The following is a 24,319-nucleotide window of genomic DNA, read 5'->3' as shown; positions in this document are numbered from 1 at the left end:
AATCAAGAAGCCTTTTTTCTTAGGATTCTTCTATCACCAGCTGGTTCCAATACTCTGTGTGTGAATATTGCCTGGGGTGTCTCCATTTCTACGTGGTAAAAGCTGACCAAAGCACATTAAGTCAGTGGTGTGGACCCGTAGGCTAGAAAGCAGTCATTATTAAGGGCTTTATTTCGGTCCCTATCATTTGTACCATAAATGTGCACATTTTGTAGGGTGTATTGTAAATAAGTTGTTGTATGCCCTGGATGTAATAAAAGACTACTACAGACAAGGTAATAATTGAAAAATAAATTACATGGCTAAATGTACAGTTGTACATACTGAAAATGGATGAAAATGCATAATAGGTGTTGAATTTTAGAGTACTTAGTGAATACCTCCTAATATGTGAACTATTGAGCTTAATGGTATAACTTGCAATTTCAGTTTTTTATAGTTTTTAAAGTAACTGGACACATAAATCATCCATGAAACACTGTATCACAAAATTGTTGTTACACTTGTTTTCATACTGATCATTGTAACCTATAAGTTCTGTAATTTTCACCCTTCAGCTCATGATTAAAAACTCTTGGTTTTTGTCTGTTCATCTCAAATCTTTTCTATATTTGACTATGAACAAATCTATTCTAATACAGGAGACTATCCAGCGTAGTTGCAATCTTAAAAATTGATCTCTCCAAATTCATTTGGCTCTCATCATACTGGGCATATATCTTATCTTTTCATGGGGCCTTTGTGACTTCAAAGGGAGTTTTTTACTTTGAATGAAGACATGGAGTGCAGAAGAGAACGAGAATCTGGCTAATAATGTTGCCCATAACTTGTGTTCTCACTCTGTTTTTACAAAGTGTTGGGCTGGGTCTACTGCAGAAGCGGAAATTTGGCTTTGAGTTCTGGTGTTCAAACTCATATTTCTGCTTGACTGAACTGTGAATGGAAAATCCCAAGTGTCTTACAAAATTAGTAACTAACTGGTGTTTTTACTAATCACTTCGGAGATGAAAAACTGAAGACATTTTAAAATTCAAAACCCATCAGCATACGTTTGCCCTTTAATTGGCAGAAAATCGATCATGAGAGCAGTCCAGAGAACTGTTTTTTTTTTTCTCCTTCAGCTGCTCCAGCTGAACTACAGCTGCAATTTTTTTTTTTTTAAAGAGGGGAAAAAAAAACTTGAATGTACTTTATAAGTGCAATAATTCCCACAAAATCAGTTACTGGAGTTAATGACCAGTTTGTTAAGGCATTAACTGCCCTCAGCTGGGAATGACCAATTTTGGGGGAATGGCTGCACAACTGCTAAGATAATTCAGTAACACTTTCAAATAATGATCCAGCTAATTAACGGTGAATTCCTGTGGAAATCCTATCGAAGTACTTATGACCCCTGCATTTAATAGCCAGTGAGTTCATCATGATTCATGTTTATTACCGTAAATACCAAAGGAATCATAATGACTAGGCCATTTTTTTCCACCCTGGCCTTATTACTTGAACAGATTTGACTAATCCACCTCCAGTCATTAAGGACCTAGTTCTCAAAATATTCAGTCTTTTCACTATGCTGCTCAAAAGTCACAGGGCCTTTGGTGCTATGCCAGCATACAGACTATTGGCAGCCTGTTTTTACTTGGGAATAATTGATGTCTATAAGTCTTAAAGGAGCCCTTTTGAAATGCCTGCCATTTGTAGGATGTAGAGGAATCATAGCTGGTTAGCTGCAGTTTATGGTTCTTAGTCATGAATTCTTATGGGAAAATCATACCCCCAAGCCTCAAATTCATTTGGGATGTACAAGACTTTTTTTGAAGTTTATTTTTTAAGAACTCAGATATCCTTTCTTCCAATGAATGAAGAAGATGATTAGTTTATAATGAAGGATAAGCTCTTAATTTTACTTGGACCATTTAATCTCTCTTAATGGCTGTTTATTGCTATGTGATCTGCAAATTAGCCTTTAAGTAATAATAAATGTTGACTGCCAGAAAGCCATTACTTTTTGCGTGCAGCTGTGTTTAAAGAGATGAATTTAGGTTATTTCCAGACATCTTCCCACTCTAAGTAGGCACTTTTGTCCTAAAATATTTTGTCCTTTTGTTATAGCTCTCAGATATCTGCTAGATGCCATAAAGTTGTTATGTACTGTATTTTCATGAAGTAACTAATCATTTATATAATTATGAATAATTTAATGAATAAGATACCTATGATATATACTATAATCTTCATTTATATATTGCAGTTCTTTAAAGTAGAAGGGAAATATGTGATTTGTAACAATAAGATATGAATTAGAATCATAAAGATTCTATGTGGGTAACAAGATCATTTATAGAATACATCTTTTCTGAACAAAAGGGCAAATATCATTTTCTATCTTTTTAAATTCCCTCAATAAATGCAAAAAAAAAGGAAGAAAATCAATTCTATAGGTATTTGTAAATCAATTGATTGGATTCTAGGGAATCTTTAACCGCACAAAATCCAGAAGACATATCAGCAACTTGTGTTAATGTTGACCTCTGAGTACAATATTGTAGTTCCTTAGATCCTTTCCCTTCACACATTCCTCAAGACCAAAAAAAAAAAAAAGATCTCTGGTGTAATGTCAGTCATATTACAGTTTCTTTTGTTCAGTTGTTCTTAGCCCAAGCAAGGGGGCAGGGGTGTGGGGGAAATATGGGACATGCTACTTAAATAAGTAATGTACCTGACTGTGAGATTTGTCTTCAGTGTCCTCAGACTTCTCTGTATCCTTTCACCTTCTTGGTAGCCAATCACCTCTAAAATTTCCTATTTTAAGAGTGAAATTAAGTTCCATTACAGATACAGAAACATGGAAGACAGACGAGAGATTCACAGTGCATTTGTGGTAGTGGTGGAGCGGGAACATGTACTGAATCTATACTTTGGTTATTTTCTTTTCTCAAGTTTTATTTTTGTTAAGGAATTTATAATAACCCTGTAAGAATGAGAGAATGGTGAAGGGTTCTTATGAGATATGGGTCACTGAGGGAGTCTTGTAGTATAGGGTAACTCTCCTAAGCCTATATTTAGGAAATAGTAGAGCTTTTTAGAAAGTGACTGAGTAGGACAAGTGGCTCAGCCACAGGCTCAGAATGTACCTGAACCCTGTCTAGCTTATCTTAGAGAAATCTCAGCTGCTTTTCAAAACTGTTTTTCCTCTAACTGTGATCTAATTTTGAGACTGGAAAAACCCACTATATGTGGTAGGGGCTCATGATAGTAGTGTCCTGTTGGTCAAACCAAAAAACATTCTTATTCACATAATTATAGTAAGGAATGATATTTACTGAATAGGTTTATTATTGTGTCAGTAAGATTCAGTATTAATTGCTTTACCAGGATTCTCTTAACTAATCCTACATAACAACTCTTTGAGTTAGGTACAGTTGTTCTATCAATTTCATTGATTAAGAAACTGAAGTGTACACATACAAAGAAAGAAACTGAAGCACAGAGTTTAAATAACACTCACAGGCTGTATAGCAAGTGAAAGAATCACAAACTGAACGCCAGCAGTCTGCCTCTCCAGACCCTGAGCTCTTAACTACAATGTTATACTACCTATTAACCACTCTACTCATCTTTTAAGCTTCTAAAAAGCACCTTGTTTTTCGCATAAAATCAAACACTGCTTGCTAACAGTTCTTGTCCAATTTAGTGAAAGTGAGTTTCAGAATTGCTAAAAGTCTAGTTCCCAAAACTGCTGGGGGAATAATGCAATTTGTCCCTGTCAAGAACTTCTTTCATCCTTTAGAACTTACTGTATCTGGGCACAGGTCCTCCAATAAATAACTGACTGTTCTGCATTTTGTCTTCTTTCTTCCCCTCTTCTGCCACCTTCCTCCCTTTCCCAAGACTCCCAGATCTTCCCAGGACTTCCCAGGACTTCCAGTCCCTTCTAATGTTAACTCCTTTCTGTACTGTGTCACTAAGGAATGATTTTGTACTCTTCTGCTGCCTCTTGGAAGACTTAATAGAAAGTCCACAAACAGGCTATGTAGTCACACCCGGATTTGAATCTGAGATTCACAGCAGTTTTTCCTTTTGAAGGAATATCATTGCTTGATGAATATCATTGCCTCATCTCCAAATTGAAGAGAATACCTATCTCTTCAGTTGCTAGAAGAATATGTAAGAAAATGTATGCTTACCATACAATAGGAACAATATCGCTGTTTGTTTAACCCTTTTTCTTTCTTCTTTTCTCAAAGAACTATAATCATAGTTCATCTTTATAAAAAGATCATCTGTCCACAGTCTCTCAGGACAGCATGGTTTGCCTGTGACTTCTGTTTCCTCAGCCCTTTAGTTTTTGACATGCTGTGGGGCATGATAATCATTTTAGGTAAAGATTATGAGGGAAACAAATGATTATGGGAAATTTGGAAGATGTTCAGAGATTCTTTTTTTAATGAAGGATTACAGATTGAGAAGAATTAGGAAGGTATGGAGAACTGCAAGGAGCTTTTACCTTTGGCCATGAGTACAAAGGGAGGAGAAAGAAAAGCACCCAAGTACAGACTCAGGACTGGCTGCAGAATGATTCATTCTACTTTGTCAAACTAGATATTTAGTTTTGGTGTGTTAAAAGGTAATGTAAGTTATTGTTACAGCTGAGATCTGTTTTTTTCATATGTTATTCATCTGGGTTTTAGAACTGTAACTTTAAGACTCTTCTCCAGACTTCCTATTCTATTGCATATCCTTTGAGCTATCCTTAGGAAGCTATAATATATGTGCGTATATATATATGTATGTATATAAGGTGATACATATATTATCATTATATAAATTATATTATCATTATATATACATTATCATTAGCTTATTCTGTTTTAGCCTCTGATTTTTTTAAAGATTTTATTTATTTATTCATGAGAGACACAGAGAGAGAGAGAGAGAGAGGCAGAGACACAGGCAGAGAGAGCAGCAGGCTCCATGCAGGGAGCTGGACGTGGGACTCGATCCCAGAATCACACCTGGGCTGAAGGTGGCGCTAAACCACTGAGCCACCTGGGCTGCCCAGCCTCTGAGTTTTTAATGTAACATTACTCTTTTTTCCCCCAGCTTTACTGAGATTAATTAACATAAAACATTAGGATATAAGGATTTGATGTATGTATATATTCCAAAATAATTACCATAATAAGATTAGTTAACACATCCATCACCTTCCATTGTTACTCCGTGTGGGGGGGGGGAGGTAAGAATCTTTAAGATTTACTCTTAATAACTTTCAAATTTACAATACAGGATTGTTAAGTCATTATGCTGTTTAAATACTAAAAGTAAAATCAGTCAGCAGATATTTATTAGGAAACTTCTATATGGCCTACTAAGCCTTGAGAGAATACCAAAGTTCATGTCCTCTAAGAATTTCTAACCATCTTAAAGATATGCCTATTAGGGGCGCCTGGGTGACTCAGTTGGTTAAGAGTCTGCCCTTGGCTCAGGTTATGATCCCTGGGGCGCTGGAATCAAGCACCATGTTGGGCTCTCTGCTCTGCAAGGAGTCTGCTTCTCCCTCTCTCTACCCCTTCCCCTCTCCCTGCAGCTCATGCATGCTGTCTCTTTCTCTCTCTCTCTCCCAAACAAATAAATCTTTATTAAAAAAAGATGCCTAATATATGAAAACTTCAATCAGAATCCAAAACAATTTTATATATTTTTATTTTTTTAATCTTTTTTTTTAAGATTTTATTTACTTATTCATGAGAGAGAGAGGGAGAGAAAGAGAGAGAGGGGCAGAGACACAGGCAGAGGGAGAAGCAGGCTCCATGCAGGGAGCCTGATGTAGGACTCGATCACAGGACCCCAGGATCATGCCCTGGGCCAAGGCAGGTGCCAGACCGCCAAACCACCCAGGGATCCCCAAAACGATTTTAAAAAAACATTTAAGTATTTTAGTAATTTTATGGTATGATGGATACAAAGATAAAGTTAGAAAATGTATCCTCCATGTTAAAACATATTTAAAATCTTTATACACTATTTATCAATTAAATTCACTTACCTGCTTGAGTTTTTTAAACTCTGGATATCTTCAAAGATTTCTCAGGATACTGTTTTTTGAATAAAACTTTATTTTGTTAGGGACACCTCAGCGGTTGAACATCTGCTTTTGGCTCAGGTCGTGATCCTGGGGTCCTGGGATCGAGTCCCACATTGGGCTCCTGCGGGGAGCCTGCTTCTCTCTCTGCTTATGTCTCTGCCTCTCTCTGTCTCTCATGAATAAATAAATAAAATCTTTAAAAAGCCTTTTTAGTTAAACCACTTCTCTAATTCTATTTCTGACTTGGAGTTCATAAATAGTTCCTTAAATTATGACCTACCTAAAAACAAGTAGAAGAATTGCATGATATATAAGAATCTCATTTTATTTTTCAGTATATAATATATCATTTGCTTCTCTTCTCTCAGTTTCAAGGTGTATATGGCAAGAATCACCTGACCTCTGCAGTTCTGAGGCAGCCCTTAGACTATGCTCAGTTCATAGCCCTTAACATTTTATAGTCATGTATTTTTTTTAATTTATTTTTTATTGGTGTTCAATTTACTAACATACAGAATAACACCCAGTGCCCATCACCCATTCACTCCCACCCCCCGCCCTCCTTCCCTTCTACCACCCCTAGTTCGTTTCCCAGAGTTAGCAGTCTTTACGTTCTGTCTCCCTTTCTGATATTTCCCACACATTTCTTCTCCCTTCCCTTATATTCCCTTTCACTATTATTTATATTCCCCAAATGAATGAGAACATATAATGTTTGTCCTTCTCCGACTGACTTACTTCACTCAGCATAATACCCTCCAGTTCCATCCACGTTGGAGAGGATGCAGAGAAAAGGGAACCCTCTTACACTGTTGGTAGGAATGTGAACTGGTGTAGCCACTCTGGAAAACTGTGTGGAGGTTCCTCAAAGAGTTAAAAATATACCTGCCCTACGACCCAGCAGTTGCAATGTTGGGGATTTACCCCAAAGATACAAATGCAATGAAACGCCGGGACACCTGCACCCCAATGTTTATAGCAGCAATGGCCACGATAGCCAAACTGTGGAAGGAGCCTCGGTGTCCAACGAAAGATGAATGGATGTATTTTTTAATGTTACAAATACCTATTGCACTTTTTTATCATTTAGATTCCTTTTTCCAGCTTCTGATTCACAGGAATTAAATACACTTTTTTGGCTTACTATTTTTCATATATTATTACTCTTAAGAACAGTGTTCTTAAGGAAGAGTAAGGGTGGGGAGGCCAGTAACCCAATCTATTTTATGGTAGGCAATAAAAATGATAAATTCATTGGTTTGTGGTTAATTATTTTTATAAACATACCTTGCAAAATACATATTATCTCTTGGATATTAGTGATGTATCACAGACAGTATATTCCAAACATTAGAATTGAAATGGGGAACTCAAAATATTTTCTAAATCAGGAGTTTGTAACGATTTGATTCAGGAGTTTTTAATGTATTCATTTGAGTGGTTTTACCAAGAAAATTCATTGTATCCATGATTTAATCATATCTTTGATTTCTTACGCCCAGGTAATGAAAACTACAAACAAATAGCAATGTGTGTTCTTTACCACATAAGCATGGATGACCGCTTTAAATCAATGTTTGCATACACTGACTGTATACCCCAGGTAAGTGGTTTCAGTGTTTTTTTTAAGCATTAAAAAATGAGGTTATTTTTCACTTTGTTCTCTTGATTTTCCAGATACATTTTTCCTTTAAAAATTCACCCTTAAAAGTAATATGAATTTGTGATAGAAAATTGGAAAGTACAGAACAGTATAAAAATGAAAATAACTCTCTGTTATCCCAGACCCAAAGATAAACATTTAATACTTTAGTATATTTCCTTCTGGATAGTTAAAAAAATAGTATATTGAGATTGTATGCTATATGTTATTATATATTTATTTACTTTAGGTCATAATATATTCTCCCATGTCATTGAACAGCCTTCAAAAGCTGTTTCTGAGGGATGCCTGGGTGGCTCAGTGGTTGAGTATCTGCCTTTGACTCGGGGCGTGATCCCAGGTGCAGGGATCAAGTCCCACCCACATGGGCTCCCTGGGAGGAGCCTGCTTCTCTCTCTGCCCATGTCTCTGCCTCTCTTCTCTATCTCATGAATGAATAAATAAATCTTTTAAAAAATAAATAAAATAAATTATTTCTGATAGTTGTATAATACTCTATTGCATAAGTGTATCATGATTTAAAATTGTTAAATTGTATATGTAATTTTTCCAGCTTATCACATAAAAATAGGTGTAAGCAATATATATAAACAAATGAAATAATGTGGAATAAATATCATAGTATGTAAATGTTTATCCACATCTCTGATTATTCTTTAAATTCCTAAAAGTAGAATTACTAAGTCAAAAGGTATGAATATTTGTGCATTTGACATATTACCTTCTAGGAAGGTATGTTTGTATTTAGGATTTCACTTTTTTCATTTATTTCATTTTAATTCCAGTATAGTTAATATAAAGTGCTATATCAGATGTAGAATAGTAATTCAACATTTCATACATCACCCAGTGCTCATCACAAGTGCACTCCTTAATCCCCATCATCTATTTCACCAACCCCCACCCCACACACACACACACACACATCCTCTGGTAACTATCAGTTCTCTATAATTAAGTGTCTATTGATTGGCTTATTTCTCTCTTTTTTTCTTTTGCTCATTTGTTTCTTAAATTCCACATATGAGTGAAATTATATGGTATTTGTCTTTTTTTGACTGAATTATTTTACCTAGCATTTATACTCTCAAGCTCTATCCATGTCATTGCAAATGGCAAGATTTCATTCTTTTTGACTAATGCTCCATCATTTATATATGATGTATACATAAATATACACATATATATATATATATTACACACATCTACACACCATATCTTTTTTATCCATTCATCTGTTGATGGACACTTGAGCTGTTTCCTAGCATTTCACTTTTAACAATACTTTTAACAACACTGGCTAGTACCATTTCTCTAAAAATGGAGTGTCTTTATTTCTTTTTATTTGTATTCCCATGCATATTGGTGAGGTCAAACATTTATTTGTATGTTTATTATCCACATCACTTATAAATTATTTATTCATGTACTTTACCAATTTTTCCATTGACATGTTGGTTTTTAGGATTAATAAATGAGATCTATATATGAAATAACTGTTTTATTTCTTTGTGATATAATAAATAGTTCTTAACTTTAACTTTTCATTTTATTTATGCTCAATTATTTTAAATGCTTTACATTCTCTGATGGGAAAATGCTTTATCAAAATTCTTTTACCTTTATAGTACCATTCTTAAAAATGATTTTGTTATGACTGAGTTGCTTGATATATTTCATATGTTAGACCTCTTTGTCTTGGAGGAGTTTAGTGATTTTTTTTTACATGGATTATGTTGTAAGGGTAGAGATTCTATACATATATACGTTTTACTCTTAGGGAATTTACAGTCACAGAATCACTATTGTGCCATCAATTTTTATTAAACTGAGCTCCACTAACTTGAATATGTGATGATTGGAACCCTGGTTGGTCTGGTTTTTAATATTACATTATTTTTAATAAAATGGTTTTCTAAAATAAAAGCAAAATTGCAAGATGTAAACAATAAAAATGCCACTTTAAAAAAACAATAAATAGTAAGTCACACTTACTAGAGTAATTCCTCTTAAGACTCTCACTAGACAATTCCTCACTAGTCTAAAGTAAGTTACTGAATGTGTATTACTTGGAAGATAATTAAGATAAATTAGTGAGATGGTTCTAAAATTAAGTTTACTATTCCAGAATTTTATACTTTATCTACATGCAATTGGAAAACTGATAAACTCTCAAGGGTAATTTCTTATCCTTTTATATCAATAGGATAAACTAATTATGTTTATAGGAAATAGACATTCTTCAAAGAATATACAGCATATCTTATCTAACAAGGCAAGACTTCTTATAGAGATAACACATGTCAGACTCTAGCCAATGCAAAGTGTAATCAAACTCTTTGTCAAACAAGTTTTCAATAAAAGAGTAGCCATGTCAAAGGGAGATTACAGGTGATTTACTACAGTCTCACTCCATATGTTCCAAGGGTTTCTGCTTTGCAGTTTCAAAGGGTGTTCCTTTTCCAATCCCATTTAGTGTCAGAACTTCATTGACTACAGGATATGAATTGGAAAGCAGCCAAAAAAGAATAATATTCTTGTCTAGATTGACTATTTTTATCCAGATTAGATTTTAAAGAAAATAACAGTAAATTAAAAAAAGAAAGAAATGTAAAATAAAAAGGGACAGAAAACTTATTTTGTTGAATCTTCCATTTGGAGTTGTCCTCTTTTAAAATGTATAATCCCAAATGTGAGACGTAAAACTTTATTTTAAATAAAGAAGTGGAGGGACAGCTGGGTGGCTCAGTGGTTGAGCATCTGCCTTTGGCTCATGGGATCGAGTCCTATATTGGGCTCCCTACAGAGAGCCTGCTTCTCCCTCTGCCTGTGTCTCTGCCTCTCTCTCTCTCTCTCTCTCTCTCTCTGTCTCTCATGAATAAATAAATAAAATCTTTTTAAAAAAATAAAAAAGGAAATGGAAATAAGAGCCTAATGTTTAGGTCATTTCTACTACATTATTATTGCAGTTGAAAACATTGTATGTAGAAAATTCTCCCATACCTTTTCAAGAACAATATTTGTGCATGTTTTCTTGATGATTTTCTAACATCAAACATTTCTGCAATGGGGGATTTCAGAACATTTATGAACTACATTTCATGAATAAAATCTCCAACATTCTCTTTTTTTTTAATTTTTTTTATTTATTTATGATATTCACACAGAGAGAGGGAGAGAGAGGCAGAGACACAGGCAGAGGGAGAAGCAGGCTCCATGCACCGGGAGCCCTACGTGGGATTCGATCCCGGGTAGGGGATCGCGCCCTGGGCCAAAGGATCGTGCCCTGGGCCAAAGGCAGGCGCCAAATCGCTGCGCCACCCAGGGATCCCAACATTCTCTCTTATTTTTTTATAAAAATTAAACCCTTATAGGAATAGTGAGGTGATGTTACCAAATTACATCATAAACATCCTGAAGCTTTTTAGTATGAGGCCATATTTTGAGAAACCAAATGATATTTTTTAATATATTTGGTCCTAAAATGCTATCCATCCTATAACTTGTACTTGATAGGGCTCAGTTTTGACGTATTTAGGGAAAACTTGACATGACTTGATTGCCACCCAGTGCCAAATTCTTTATAGAATAACAGAATTGCAGAAAGGAAATCTGAGATTAAATTGCAATTTCCAAGCTTCCTTCTCAAGTTAAAAAGATACCCCTTTCCTACTCAAATTAATATTTTTAAAAGTAGTAAAGCTTTAAAATATTTGTTGAGACACCAGCTGGCTCAATCAGTAGGTGTGTGACTCTTGATCTCAGGGTTGTGAGTTCAAGCCCCACAATGGGTGTGGAGATAACTTAAAAATGAAATCTTGGGACTCCTGTTGGTTTCAACTCAGGTCATGATCTCAGGGTCCTGGAATTGAGCCCCACCTCAGGCTACCAGACTCAGCAGTGAGTATACTTGAGGATTCTCTCTCTCTCTCTCTCTCTCTCTCTCTCTCTCTCGCTTGTTCGCTCTCCCTCTTCCTCTTTCCCTCTCTCTGCCTTTCTCCCTGCTTATGCTTTCTTGTTCTCTCTTGGTCTTTCTCTAAAATAAATAAATAAACCTTTAAAAAAATAAAAGATCTTAAAAAATAACCCAAACTCTTTGTGACAGCAATTGTTGGACCTACTTCTTAAATAAAGCTGTATCTGATATTTGGGATCTTAGAGTTAATTTAGTACTTGGTTATCTTTGAAATTATGCACCTTAAATTTTGTTTAGTAAGGACTGTCAAATCAATAAAATAACTTTGAAAGTTATGGTTCAGTAGTTATCCATATTCATTTCAATGACAAAAAATAATTCTTTAATTATTACATTAGGCATTTATGTAAAGGAGCTTTATAAACCATAAAACACCATACAAAAGCAAGGTACTGTTAGTAAAATATCAAATGATTCACTTTATTTTGGATCCATTCATAGTCCAGTTTAAATACTACCTTTCTTATATGTGTTTTATAAGATATATCTATAAATTATTTAAAACTCAGAGTAAGTGATTATATGTTCAATATACCTCATAATCTCTCCCAGTATTATATTGCTTTTCTTTTGTACTTTAGTGCCTCTAATTATCCATTATATTCTAATTTTTTCCCCATCACCATTCTGCAAAATTTGGGGTCCAGGGCAAGTCTGACTTTATATATGATCTTAATGGTCTCAGTGGGTGAATTGTTACAGGTAAGCAAACTTGGGGATAACCAGGAGTTAATAGTTGTATTGTAATAATAGTTAAAAGCACACATTAACAGTTCATTGTTATTTAGACCTCTAAGATGCACGTTTTGTTTAAATAGGTGTAAATGCCATCCAGATGCTTTTAAAAATATTTATTGGTATTAGAATGGCCAATCAAAGTACATGTTTAGGTAATGATGTCATGGTGTTATTTAATATTTTACCCCAGAACAGTATGTAAGAATCATAGTGATCCACATGTTTTCCACCACAGTTGTCCTATTTGGCCCCTCTTTGATCTACATGCTTCTTTTTAGCTGAATGCTGGTAAACGTCCTTTCTGACAGCCCCCTTTGCTCCTGCCTGCCATTATCTGCTGAAGTTCAGAAACCAGAGCATCACTTCAAACAGCAGAGTTAGGGAGTAGCCAGTCAGAAGAGATTCCTGAGGCATGCAAAGTTCTGCCATAATCATTCAAAGATGTTTGGGTAGGGGGATGGGGGCAGTAGAGGTGTATGTGAATACAGAGAGCTGTGGGGGTTGGCCTCTGGTCACTGGTAAATAAGTGAAGTCAGGTGCCAGAGAGTCTAGACACAGTGATTTCAGTCATGGGTCTTTGGTATCTGATACTCAATATGGGACTTGTCTGATTGAACACTATTGCCTCTTCATTGCACAGGCTGAAGCCCTTTTAGTGCTTTCCTGTTAGATTAGTAAAAGATGACAATGGACATAGTTAAAACAGAACAAATCTAGTTTTAATATTTCCTAGTTGTCAGCAATTACACTTACTTTTGAAGTGCCATGGGTAGCAACCAAATTAGAGACATAATGTTGTGCATGGAGTTTGAACAAAACTATTTAAAATGTGAATGCTTTAATTAAAATTGAAGTGTTTCCCTTTCCTATTATGAAAAACTAATTCTATATCATGATACATTTCAGTCACATTTAGTCCTAATTTCTCTTGATATGGTGGTGGTGGCGGGGGGGGGGGTGATATTTGGATAAGATTTCAAACTGCATTATTTTTTAAAAATCTAGCTCCTGATTACTTTACAACAAGATTTAACATGAAAATTACCAAAAACAAAACCCCTCAGCTTCTAAACAGATCACCTCTAACCCCATCTGTAAGGGCAATTTTCATAGCTACAAGACTGATTTCAAGTCAATAACAACAGATATTTTGCTTTGATGAAATAAGAGATTTTTGTTATTGTAAAGAAATTTCTTGCATAAATACAAGTCTGGAAGAAATCTATAGAAATTAATAACATTAATTAGAGGATTGTCACCTACATTTTTATTACTTAATAATTTACTTTTAATCGATAGTTAATAAATAGGTAGCAAAATTAGTTAAATGTGTATCTAATAGATTAAGATTATTTTAATTTTGCCATAGAATATATTTATTCTGTAATATTATTGAGGGTTAATGATTTTTTATATAAAATTCGATTTGTAGCAACATTTGTGGTTAAAGAGTTGCTCTCTGGAAAAAGGCATAATACATTGCCAACTATTCACCTGCTATAGTATTTTATAATTTTCAGCATATAGTATATATAAAAAAGTATAATTTTGTTAGGATTTTACCTACCTAAGTATAATTTTTTTGAGCAATTGTAGGTAGATCTATGTTTTTATTTTTTTAAGAAATAAGGAGGGAAGGAGAGAGAAACTCTAGAAGACTCTGAGCTGAGCACAGAGCTTGAGGTAGGGCCCGATATCATGACCCTGAGATCAGTGCCTCAGCTGAGAACAAGAGTCAGACATTTAACCGACTGTACCACCCAGGCCCTCTGGATCTGTGTTTTTATTTTTGGTTTCCAGTTCATTGCTAGCACATAGAAATACAATTGATTATTGTGTGTTATATACATCCTTTTGAAACTTAAAAGTTATCTGAAACTAACATAGAGAATAGTTAAACAAGATTTAACAGAATAGGGTCTTACCAGTCAACAAATGGTTATTATTCACTTACTATATATAAGGCATTGTGCTGGATTCATAAAGTCAAGTTCATCTAAAAAGGTATTGCTCTGAGACAAGACCTAAGAAATGCTTAGGTGATAAGTTGTAGGATTGACTTCCCTATGTATTAGCAATTTGACTTAGAGAAAAATGTTTTTCCATAATGTACACTAGTTAATCTGATTTACCAATAATAGAAGACTAGCTTCTCAAAACTACAGCATAAAGTTTGTTCATTTCTCCTTTATTATAGCAACTATCTCATTATGACAAATCTAGATTACTGATGGATGGCTTCAGTAGCTTGCCTTTTCTTAGATGTCTACTTTTCTGTTTGCTGCTTTTCAGACCCACCTTTTCTTTCTCTTTTTAATAGAGTTCTTTTCTCATTTTATACCAATGCCCATATGATTGGATCCAGCCTACAACTTCAGGCATCAACCATATATGACAATTCCTAAATATCCAATGCAAACATTTCTTTTAAATTCAGGTTTGCATTTATTACTTTTACTATCTGCAGCAGACTGTCACATAGGCAGCCTATTAAACTCAACATATCTAAAACTATCTTCCCTTTAAGGTTTACTATAGTTTCTCTTGTTTGGTAAGTGTTAGCACCACCATCCATGTTGTTGCTCAGTGCAGAAACCAGGTAGTCAATCTTTGATCCTCCCTTTCCCGTAACCCCAACATCTAGTCAGTTATTAAATCCCATTTTGATTCTTGTTCCTAATATTTATCTAATCCAGCCTTTTATCTCTATCCCTACAGCCCCACCTAGCATAAGTAGTCATCATCTTACCTGGATTTTCTTCTAGCCTCTTAGATGGTTTTTCCACATATTCTGTTTTAGTCTGTTTTCCACATGAGCCAGATCATTTTGAAATACAAATCTTATCCTGACTTTTTACTTATATAGAAGCCTTTAATGGCTTTCCATTATCCTTATAATGAAGGTCCACATCTTTAACATATACTTCAAGATCCTGCATGATCTGGCTTTTATTTTCTTATCTCTGAACACAGTTTCACTCACTGCAAGCATGCTTGCCTTCTGTTTTTCCTTACCTTGTAACCTGTGTACAAGCTATTTTCTTTACTCAGAATGCTCTATTTCTACACAATATTTTAAATTCCTTAAAAGCTAAGGCTGTATCTAATATTCCTTTTGTATTCTCTACTGTACTTGGTAGTTTGTATTTAATACCGAGCATCTCGTAGTTCATTAACCATTTATTCATTTAGTTAGGCAGTAGTGACAGCCTACCACTTCTGTGTGTTGAAATATAATTGTATTATATTATTCTCAACATATAATCTAAGATAATACATTGTAATAAAATACTCCTGGTGTTTTTGTTTTTTTGAATAAAACATTTCCTCTGCTTTTTGCTAGTTAATGAAGATGCTATTTGAGTGTTCAGATGAACGAATTGACTTGGAACTCATTTCTTTCTGCATTAATCTTGCTGCTAACAAAAGGAATGTACAGCTTATCTGTGAAGGTTAGTGTCTTTGAGCTCCAGAGATAGCTTTTATCATACAGCAACTGGCAAATGATAGAAAATAAATGATTAGGAAGTAAGAATTATAGTAGCTACATAGATCCTATTTTTAAGTAGTTTTAAAATTATAGCTCTAATCCTTAAAGGTCAAATTGATTCAGAATAAATACTCTTATATTGTGAGTAGAAACACCCTTTAGTAACATTTTATAAACCAGGGTTTAGTTGTCCTTAATTGATATTTGATTTTTAAAAACATTTCTAGTTGAAACAAAACTTTCTATTTGCAGAACAATCTGTTACAGATTGTTATTAGGTATTTGTTTCTATAATACCTACATATAGCTTTTCATGATTTATGATATTTCAGAGTCTGCTCCATAGTTTTTTATTTGAAAAGTATATATTTTTGTCTTAAAGAAAAAAAGGACAAATGAGCAAAAGGAAAAAATTAAAATCTTTACTCATGCTATCCAGAGTTATGATAGGTAAAATTTTGGTGCAATGCTTCTGTATATTTTTAAACTAAAATGGAATTTTTCTATCTATATATGGTGACCTTTTTTTTTTAAGTTAGTAATACCTTGAATCTCATTCCATGTGATTAAATACTTTTATAAGACATAATTGCTAATAGCTGCAAAATAATCCATGAAGGGATTTTCTAGTATTTAATCAGCTATTTTGGATATTTAGTTTGTTGCCACTTCTTTTCTATAATAAACCATGCTGCAGTAATTTTCCTTTCTCTGAAACTTTTCAAATTTCAATTTTTATTTTCTTAGGATAAATTCCTAGAAGTACAACTTTTTTGGGTCAAAAAGTATTTTTATTTTTAAAATTTGTCATGCCTATTCCATACACAGAAGAGCACATACTATGTAATTCTATTTATGTGAAATTCTAGGACAGGTAAAACTAATCTATGTTTGAAAAGAAGAAAGAAAAGGAAAACAAGAGGAGGAAGAGAAAAAGGAAAACTGTTCACATTTGGGGAAGAAAATTGACTGAGAAAGGGGCATTTTCTGGAGTGGATGGAAATATTCTATACCTTAATATGGGTATGAATTATACAGGGGCATAGATTTCTCGAAATTAACCTGTTATACATGGGTATGAATTACCCACAGGCATAAATTTATCGAAATTAATCTTTGTACACTTCATATTCATGCATTTTACCAAGTGTAAATGGGTATTTTTTTGAGAACTATAGACAACAACAAAAAATCATTAAACTTAAATGAACTTTAATTCTATTGGAAGAGTTTTCTGTTTTTTTTGTAGGAAATGGTCTGAAAATGCTCATGAAAAGAGCTCTGAAGTTCAAGGATCCATTGCTGATGAAAATGATTAGGAACATTTCCCAGCATGATGGGCCAACTAAAAATTTATTTATTGTAAGTAGTTTATTTCTTTTTGTCTAATAGTAGCCTGAGAATTCAAGCTTTAAAGTGCTACATTTGGAAATAAAACTATAACAGCTCTTACCAAATATTAACTCATGACCCAAGTTGGTTCTTTTGTTATTAACTTCCTTGTAAGTTTAGCTTCTAGAAATCCCAACCTAAGTTTTAAAGTTGTTTTTGTTCAATGATCCCTACCCCTAACCCTTCCATCCTCATGCCAATTTTATTGCCTTTTAAACCAGTGGCTTCTGGGGTATCTGGCTGGCTCAGTTGGAAAAGCATGTGACTCTTGATCTCAGAGCTGTGAGTTAGAACCCCATGTTGGGTATAGAGATTACTAAAAAATAAACTTTAAATCAATGGCTCCTATAGCAATTTGGTTAAAGATTATTAAAACAAAGAGAATCATATTTGATACTTATTTTTTTCTTCTTATGGTTTACATTATCAGATTGGTTCTTCAGAAATCATATTTTAAATTTGTATTAAATTTCTGTTTCATTTAGGATTATGTTGGAGACCTTGCAGCCCAGATCTCTAATGATGAGGAAGAGGAATTTGTGATTGAATGTTTGGGAACCCTTGCAAATTTGACCATTCCAGACTTAGACTGGGAATTGGTTCTTAAGGAGTACAAGTTAGTTCCATACCTCAAGGATAAACTAAAACCAGGTCTGTGCAAAGTATTCCCCTTTTTGCATAATCATTAAGTTATTCCTTTCTGATGTGAATAAGGTTGTCAGAGCAGTATTTTGTGACTAATATTGGGTAACACATTTTCTTCCCACACCTTGAGTTTAAGCTCTAGTTCTAGTTTCTTTCTAGAAAGATGGTCACTAGGTCTCCTCTTATGTGTATGTACTCTTATTCCAGCAATATGTTTTCTTAATATTAGTTTCCCTTCCCTATCCTGCTAATTTTTTATTATGTCTTATTAAAATTACCGAATACCATTTCTCTATAAAAATGCATACACACGCACACCAAAAGTTCTTTGAGCCATTCAAATGAGACTTCTGTTTTCTGTGTTTACATTGTCATTCATTTATATTTTCAGAGACATATTTTCACTTCTCTTCTGTCCTCCTCCACCACTATGAACTGCCTTCACTGAGCTTAGAAAAGTGGAAAAAAGGACAGATTTATAAGCATGTTAAGTAAGAATGAAGAACTGTTTTAATAGCTTACAGCATCTTTTCTGTGCATTAAAGTTTTGGTAATATAAATGGATTTGGATCAGGAAAATTCAAAGAAAACTTTCTGTGGTTTTGACTTTACTAGGTGCTGCAGAAGATGACCTTGTTTTAGAAGTGGTTATAATGATTGGAACAGTATCTATGGATGACTCTTGTGCTGCATTGCTAGCCAAATCTGGAATAATCCCTGCACTTATTGAATTGCTAAATGGTAAATTATAATTTATCTTTATGTAATATATAAGCAGAATATTAGTTTATAGTTTAAAATATAAAAGATCTGTAATCATGAAATACTAATATTCTAGCTTTTCTTCTGTTGAGCTTTGTGTTGATTGAATCAGATTGCCTATCTTGTGCAAACGCTTTTTTTGATATCTTGATTTCAAGCTTCATTTGGAAGCTCATCCTAAGCATCCTATTCCTTCCTAAGTCTAGTATTGTCCTCTGAACTTTCTGTAATGAAGAAAATGTTCTCTATTTTCTCTGTCCATGCATGTGGCTGTTGAGTACTTGAAATGGGACTCTTGGGAATGAGAATCTGAATTTTGTATTTAATTTTAATTTAATTAGCCTTAGTGGCTATAGTTACAGTACAGTTACAGGCCTGGATAGAGTTTTTCTCTGACTTTTATATTGTTATTGAGGGGCCAGGATTCATTATTTTCCACATTGCATACAAAATCTATCTGGATCTAATGTTACTCTGTTAGCATCAAGTTCTCTAGAACTTTGTGTTAGTGTACTTAGGCTACCATAACAAAATACCATAGGTTGGGTGGCCTAAACCAAAAAATGTCTATTTTCTCATAGAGAACCAGACGGAGGCTGAAAAGTTCAAGATCAAAGTATCAGCCAGTTTGGTTTCTCATGGAGCCTTTTTTCCTGGCTTCCAGAAGGCCACTTTCTTAATGTGTCATCACATCCCCACAGGGCAGAGAGTACAAACAAGTGGACTTAAGCACAAGCACAACACTCTGGTATCTCTTCTTATAGGGATACTTATCCTATTAGGTCAGGACTCCACCCTTATGACCTCATTTGACCTTAATTACTTCCTTATAGACCTGTCTCCAGATTAGTCTCACATTTGGGTTAGGGATTGATTGATTGATTGATTGATTGATTTTATTGTTAAAGATTTTATTATTTATTCATGAGAGACACAGAGAGAGAGAGGCACAGACTTAAGACAGAGGGAGAAGCAGGCTTTCTGCAGGGAGCCCGATGAGGAACTCGATCCCAGGACCCTGGGATCACAACCTGAGCCAAAGGCAGATGCTTAACCACTGAGCCACCCAGGCGCCCTGGGTTTTTTTTGGTTTTTTGATAGGCAAAGAGCTATTATAAATAATGCTCCTTGAACATTCTTAAACCTTTCATTTGGTGAATATATGTATGTATTCATTCCTATTAAACATATGCCTAGGATTAGAATTGTTGGATTGTAGAGTCTGCATATGTTTGCCTTTAGTGAATAGTGCCAATATGTTTTTCAAGGTAGTTGTGCCAATTTTCAGTCCCACCAGCAATGTGCAAAAAGTTCCAGTCCTTCTACATCACCACTGTATCTGGACATTATTGGTCTCTTTAATTGTAGCCTACAGAGTAGTGTTTTTAATTTGCATTTCCCTAATGACTAATAATTGAGTACCTGTTTGTATTTATTGGCCAGTTAGTTAGGGCTAATAAAGTTAAGTACTCCTTTAAGTATTTTGCCCATTTCTCTGTTTTGAATTTTAAAAATTTGATTTGTAAATTCTTTAACATAATGCATTTTAATAAGTCATCTAGAGATAATACCGCCATATTGGAAGTGTTCCTACATATAGTATAAGATATTTACCTTGGTTTACCCTTCTCATAGCCAGGAGTTTTCAGATTAAAAATAATTAAAGGAGAGGTAGTTGGGAGGTATACGTGATAGCAATGTAGTTGGCAGATTGAGAATGAGGATTTTATGATGAGTTGGAAAAAGTTGAAACAAATGGCTTGTCTTCCTGAATTGCTGTTCCACAGAGCTAACATATGTATAAAGCAAGTTGACAGAGCCAGTTCACAATGTTTTACTATGTTTGTATGTTCTCTGCCATGAGGTTATCATAAGCAGAGGCTATATACTTCTCTTTTTAAGAAATGCATGGATTTCTGGGAATATAGTCAATAATATTGTAATAATGTATAGAGATACATGGGGACTACACTTATTGTGGTGAGCATTGAGTTACAGATAGAATTGTTGAGTCACTGCTATACACCTGAAATAAATAGAGCATATATCAACTATACTACAATGATAAAATAAAGAAATATATTTCAAGATTAAAATCCTTAGGGTTAAGTGAGGGAACACTGTATACCATGAGAGTAATAGAATTTTAGCCCAAGTATTCTGGGAGAATGCTACATTAGCAAGTGGGTGGAGGAAATCCTTTGGACTTTCAGGGGCCCACAATTTATTCTACATGCTAGTTAGATGCTCTGTTGACCTATAAATCTGTATCAACGGGTATCATTGAACTATTTCCAAAAATTGACAAAAAACTGTTAGTAAATCAAATTTCATGACCAGTACCTAAAAATTAGATTTCTATAAGTATTTGCTTTTTCATTACATATTAATCGGTGGACATAAGTTATTCTGTTAAACTTTTTTTTTTAAGATTTTATTTATTTATTCATGAGAGATACACACAGAGAGAGGCAGAGGCATAGGTAGAGAGAGAAGCAGACTCCATGCAGGGAGCCCAATGTGGGACTCGATCCTGAGACTCCAGGATCATTCCCTGGGCCGAAGACAGATGCTCAACTGCTGAGCCACCTGGGCGTCCCTCTGTTAAACTATTCTTTGTATAATATTAAACATTTGTTAATTAGCCTTGTGATTATATAACATTATTTTTACTGTTATAAAAATTTGATCAAAATTTGATCAAATAATTTATTATTTCATGACAATAGGTAAAATTTAATTTTATTAACATTATTCAAGAATAATACCTCTTCATAATAGTTTTTCTACCAAAAACTTAGAATTTAGAAGGTGCAATTTTTTTTAGGAACTTTTTTTCTCATTTGAAGTCAATATTATACAAAATATAGAACCAGATTTATTTCACAAATTAGAATAGTTTTAAAAATCCTATGATTGACAAAACCCAAAAAATAAGTGTTAGTAAGTGTTGCCATTTCACATTAGGGACATGGAAGTTAATTTAATAGTTTCTTTATGTCTGTTGGCAGAACAGAGTGAGAGTTACAGAAAAGCACTGTTACAATGTTCTTAAACCAGTCTCCTCCTTCAGTTCTTCTTCCTAAATACAACCTGATCTTTTGAGACAATGTCAAGTAGTCTGGTTTATTTTTTTTTATTTAATTTAATTTTATTTATTTATGATAGGCACACAGTGAGAGAGAGAGAGAGAGAGAGAGGCAGAGACATAGGCAGAGGGAGAAGCAGGCTCCATGCACCGGGAGCCCGACGTGGGATTCGATCCTGGGTCTCCAGGATCGCGCCCTGGGCCAAAGGCAAGCGCTAAACCACTGCGCCACCCAGGGATCCCCAAGTAGTCTGGTTTAAACTCAGAGCTGATATAATTTCTCTTTTTCAAAATATTATTTTTTATATTTATATTTCAGAGTGACAACCTACTTAATTGAACAGTAACCAAAACTACTAAAACTTTTGAAAATATGTTAGAAGTTTCCTCAATGGTCATCATCATGGAATTTTTAAAAAATAACTGAATAAAGATAAAAATGGTATATGCCACCCATGTACTGTAAATAATGTAAACTGGTTGTCTTTACCTGTCTCCTGTCACTTTTGGTTTTTTCATTCTCCACTATTCCAGTCAATGTTTTTCAGTTTTATATATAACTATAGTATTCTTTCATTTGAAGTTTTCTGCTTCCTTTCAGCTCAACAAGAAGATGATGAATTTGTGTGTCAGATAATTTACGTCTTCTACCAGATGGTTTTCCACCAAGCCACAAGAGATGTCATAATCAAGGAAACACGTATCCTTTTAATGTTTACAATAGATAATGATATTTCACATTCTCAGAAAAGATGCATTTTAGGTATTTTTCCTAGCCTATATTCAAATAATGTAGGAAATATCAAACTTCAAAATAATTTTAGAAGGCAATGTATTTTTCATGGAAGTTGTTGACCCCAAATGAGTATATAGGTAAAATCTTGCAAACAATTCTATTAACTTGTCAGGCTGTGATTCCTAAGAACTTAACAAACATGTAAGAACTTTCTTCTCTATTAACTTAAATATCAGATGTTCTTAGGACCATCCTTAGTACTATTTCAGTCTTACCATTATTCACTCTACATGGGAAAATACATCTGTTCCCAAGACCTCAGCTACCAACTATATGCTAGGTACTTAATATCTTCAAAATTTCTCTCTGTGTTCCAGGCATTTGTTGCTATCTGCCATCTGGATGTCTTCTACCTATCCATAGAGCATTATAATCATATAGTCTGAATTGTAACTTACCTTTTGCCATTTAAAAGCTGCAGGACTTTGGATAAGTTATCTAACCTCCCTTGAGCATAAAAATCTTGCATCTATAAAATGGCCATAATATTAATGAAAAGAATACTTCTTGCCTTATATGATTGTTGTGAGTACTAATGGACTTGCAGTGCCTATAGGTGTTTCCAGCAGAGATACGTAGTCTTAGTAAGTGATAGTTTATCATTATTACATTCGAAGGGATACTCGATAATGTCAGTACCCTACCTTGAACAGTCTATCTTCTATATTCATAGTGGATAATAAAAGTACCATCTACCCAGTCTCATAACTGAACATTCTGTGCCTGTCTCTTGTACTACACCTAATCAGTCATTCATAATACAAACATTTGTCAAGTTCTAATCATCTAACAGATATTCTTTTGAGTGCTATATATATAAAAAGTCAATCCCTGTACTCAAGGAGTTTATAATCTAATTGGAGAGAGAGACAAGTGAATAAGAAATATAAAATTATAATTCAGTGTATTAATGTCATGAAGGTATGTGCATTGGGCATAGGAGAGAATACATAACCAAATCTGGGGATGTCATGAAATGCTGACAGTGGAAGTGATATCTAAGCTGAATGTGTGTGTGTTCTGTGTCTGTGTGTGTATTATTGTGGTGGCCTGCTTGTTTGTGTGCAAAAAAAAAAAATCTACTTTTGAACTCCACTGGTAAAATTGTTCATTACCCATGTGAAAAATCTAAATTTAATTTGACCGTTTTTTCCCAAAATTCCCCCTTTGAAACGAACTAAAGATGGTGGAAGGGGAGGTGGGCGGGGGTGGGGGTGACTGGGTAACGGGCACTGAGGTGGGCACTTGATGGGATGAGCACTGGGTATTATTCTATATGTTGGCAAATTTAACACCAATAAAAAATAAATTTATAAAAAGAAGGAAACAGCCAAAATTCCCCCTTTAATTCTGCAATACACAATTTTTTCTTAGCATACCAAAATTTTTCATCATATCAGACAGGATGCATCTTATTGCCTCTTTGTGTGCCTTAGCAGCCTCAAATACATTTGTCTCTTTCCCTAATAATCTCCAGCTCATCAAAGGCAGATTTATAACCTATCTTCTCAGTTAAGCCTTTCTAATGCAGTTAAGCCTCCCTCCTTCCCAGTAGAAATAATTTATTTTCACCTTCAATAAAGACCTTTAAATTGTGTATTTGTATGCCTGTTTTTACCAAAAGATTTTGGGCTCTTCAAGCTCAAGGACCAGCTTTGTCTTCCTCACCTTTATCATCAAAACT

General features: G+C 34.4%; 1 protein-coding gene across 6 annotated transcripts in view; it reads left to right on the top strand.

Annotated features, from left to right (window-relative positions):
- Nucleotides 1-24,319, top strand: part of KIFAP3 (kinesin associated protein 3) — a 157,299-nt gene that overhangs the window by 80,161 nt on the left and 52,819 nt on the right. For all 6 annotated transcript variants that reach the window (XR_012032990.1, XR_012032991.1, XM_072830539.1 and 3 more), the window contains 6 exons: nucleotides 7,588-7,688; nucleotides 15,806-15,914; nucleotides 17,202-17,314; nucleotides 17,830-17,995; nucleotides 18,605-18,730; nucleotides 22,441-22,539. Coding sequence is in view for 4 of the 6 variants with exons in the window: in XM_072830539.1 (XP_072686640.1) it covers nucleotides 7,588-7,688; nucleotides 15,806-15,914; nucleotides 17,202-17,314; nucleotides 17,830-17,995; nucleotides 18,605-18,730; nucleotides 22,441-22,539 (714 nt within the window). In the remaining 2 variants the exon portion in view is untranslated. The remainder of the gene's footprint in view (nucleotides 1-7,587; nucleotides 7,689-15,805; nucleotides 15,915-17,201; nucleotides 17,315-17,829; nucleotides 17,996-18,604; nucleotides 18,731-22,440; nucleotides 22,540-24,319) is intronic.

This window comes from Canis lupus, chromosome 6 (genome assembly GCF_048164855.1).
Source record: "Canis lupus baileyi chromosome 6, mCanLup2.hap1, whole genome shotgun sequence".
In the NCBI taxonomy this organism is placed as follows: Eukaryota; Metazoa; Chordata; class Mammalia; order Carnivora; family Canidae; genus Canis; species Canis lupus.
The sequence above is the reverse complement of the archived record's forward strand: the minus strand, read 5'-3'. Positions and strand labels throughout refer to the sequence as shown.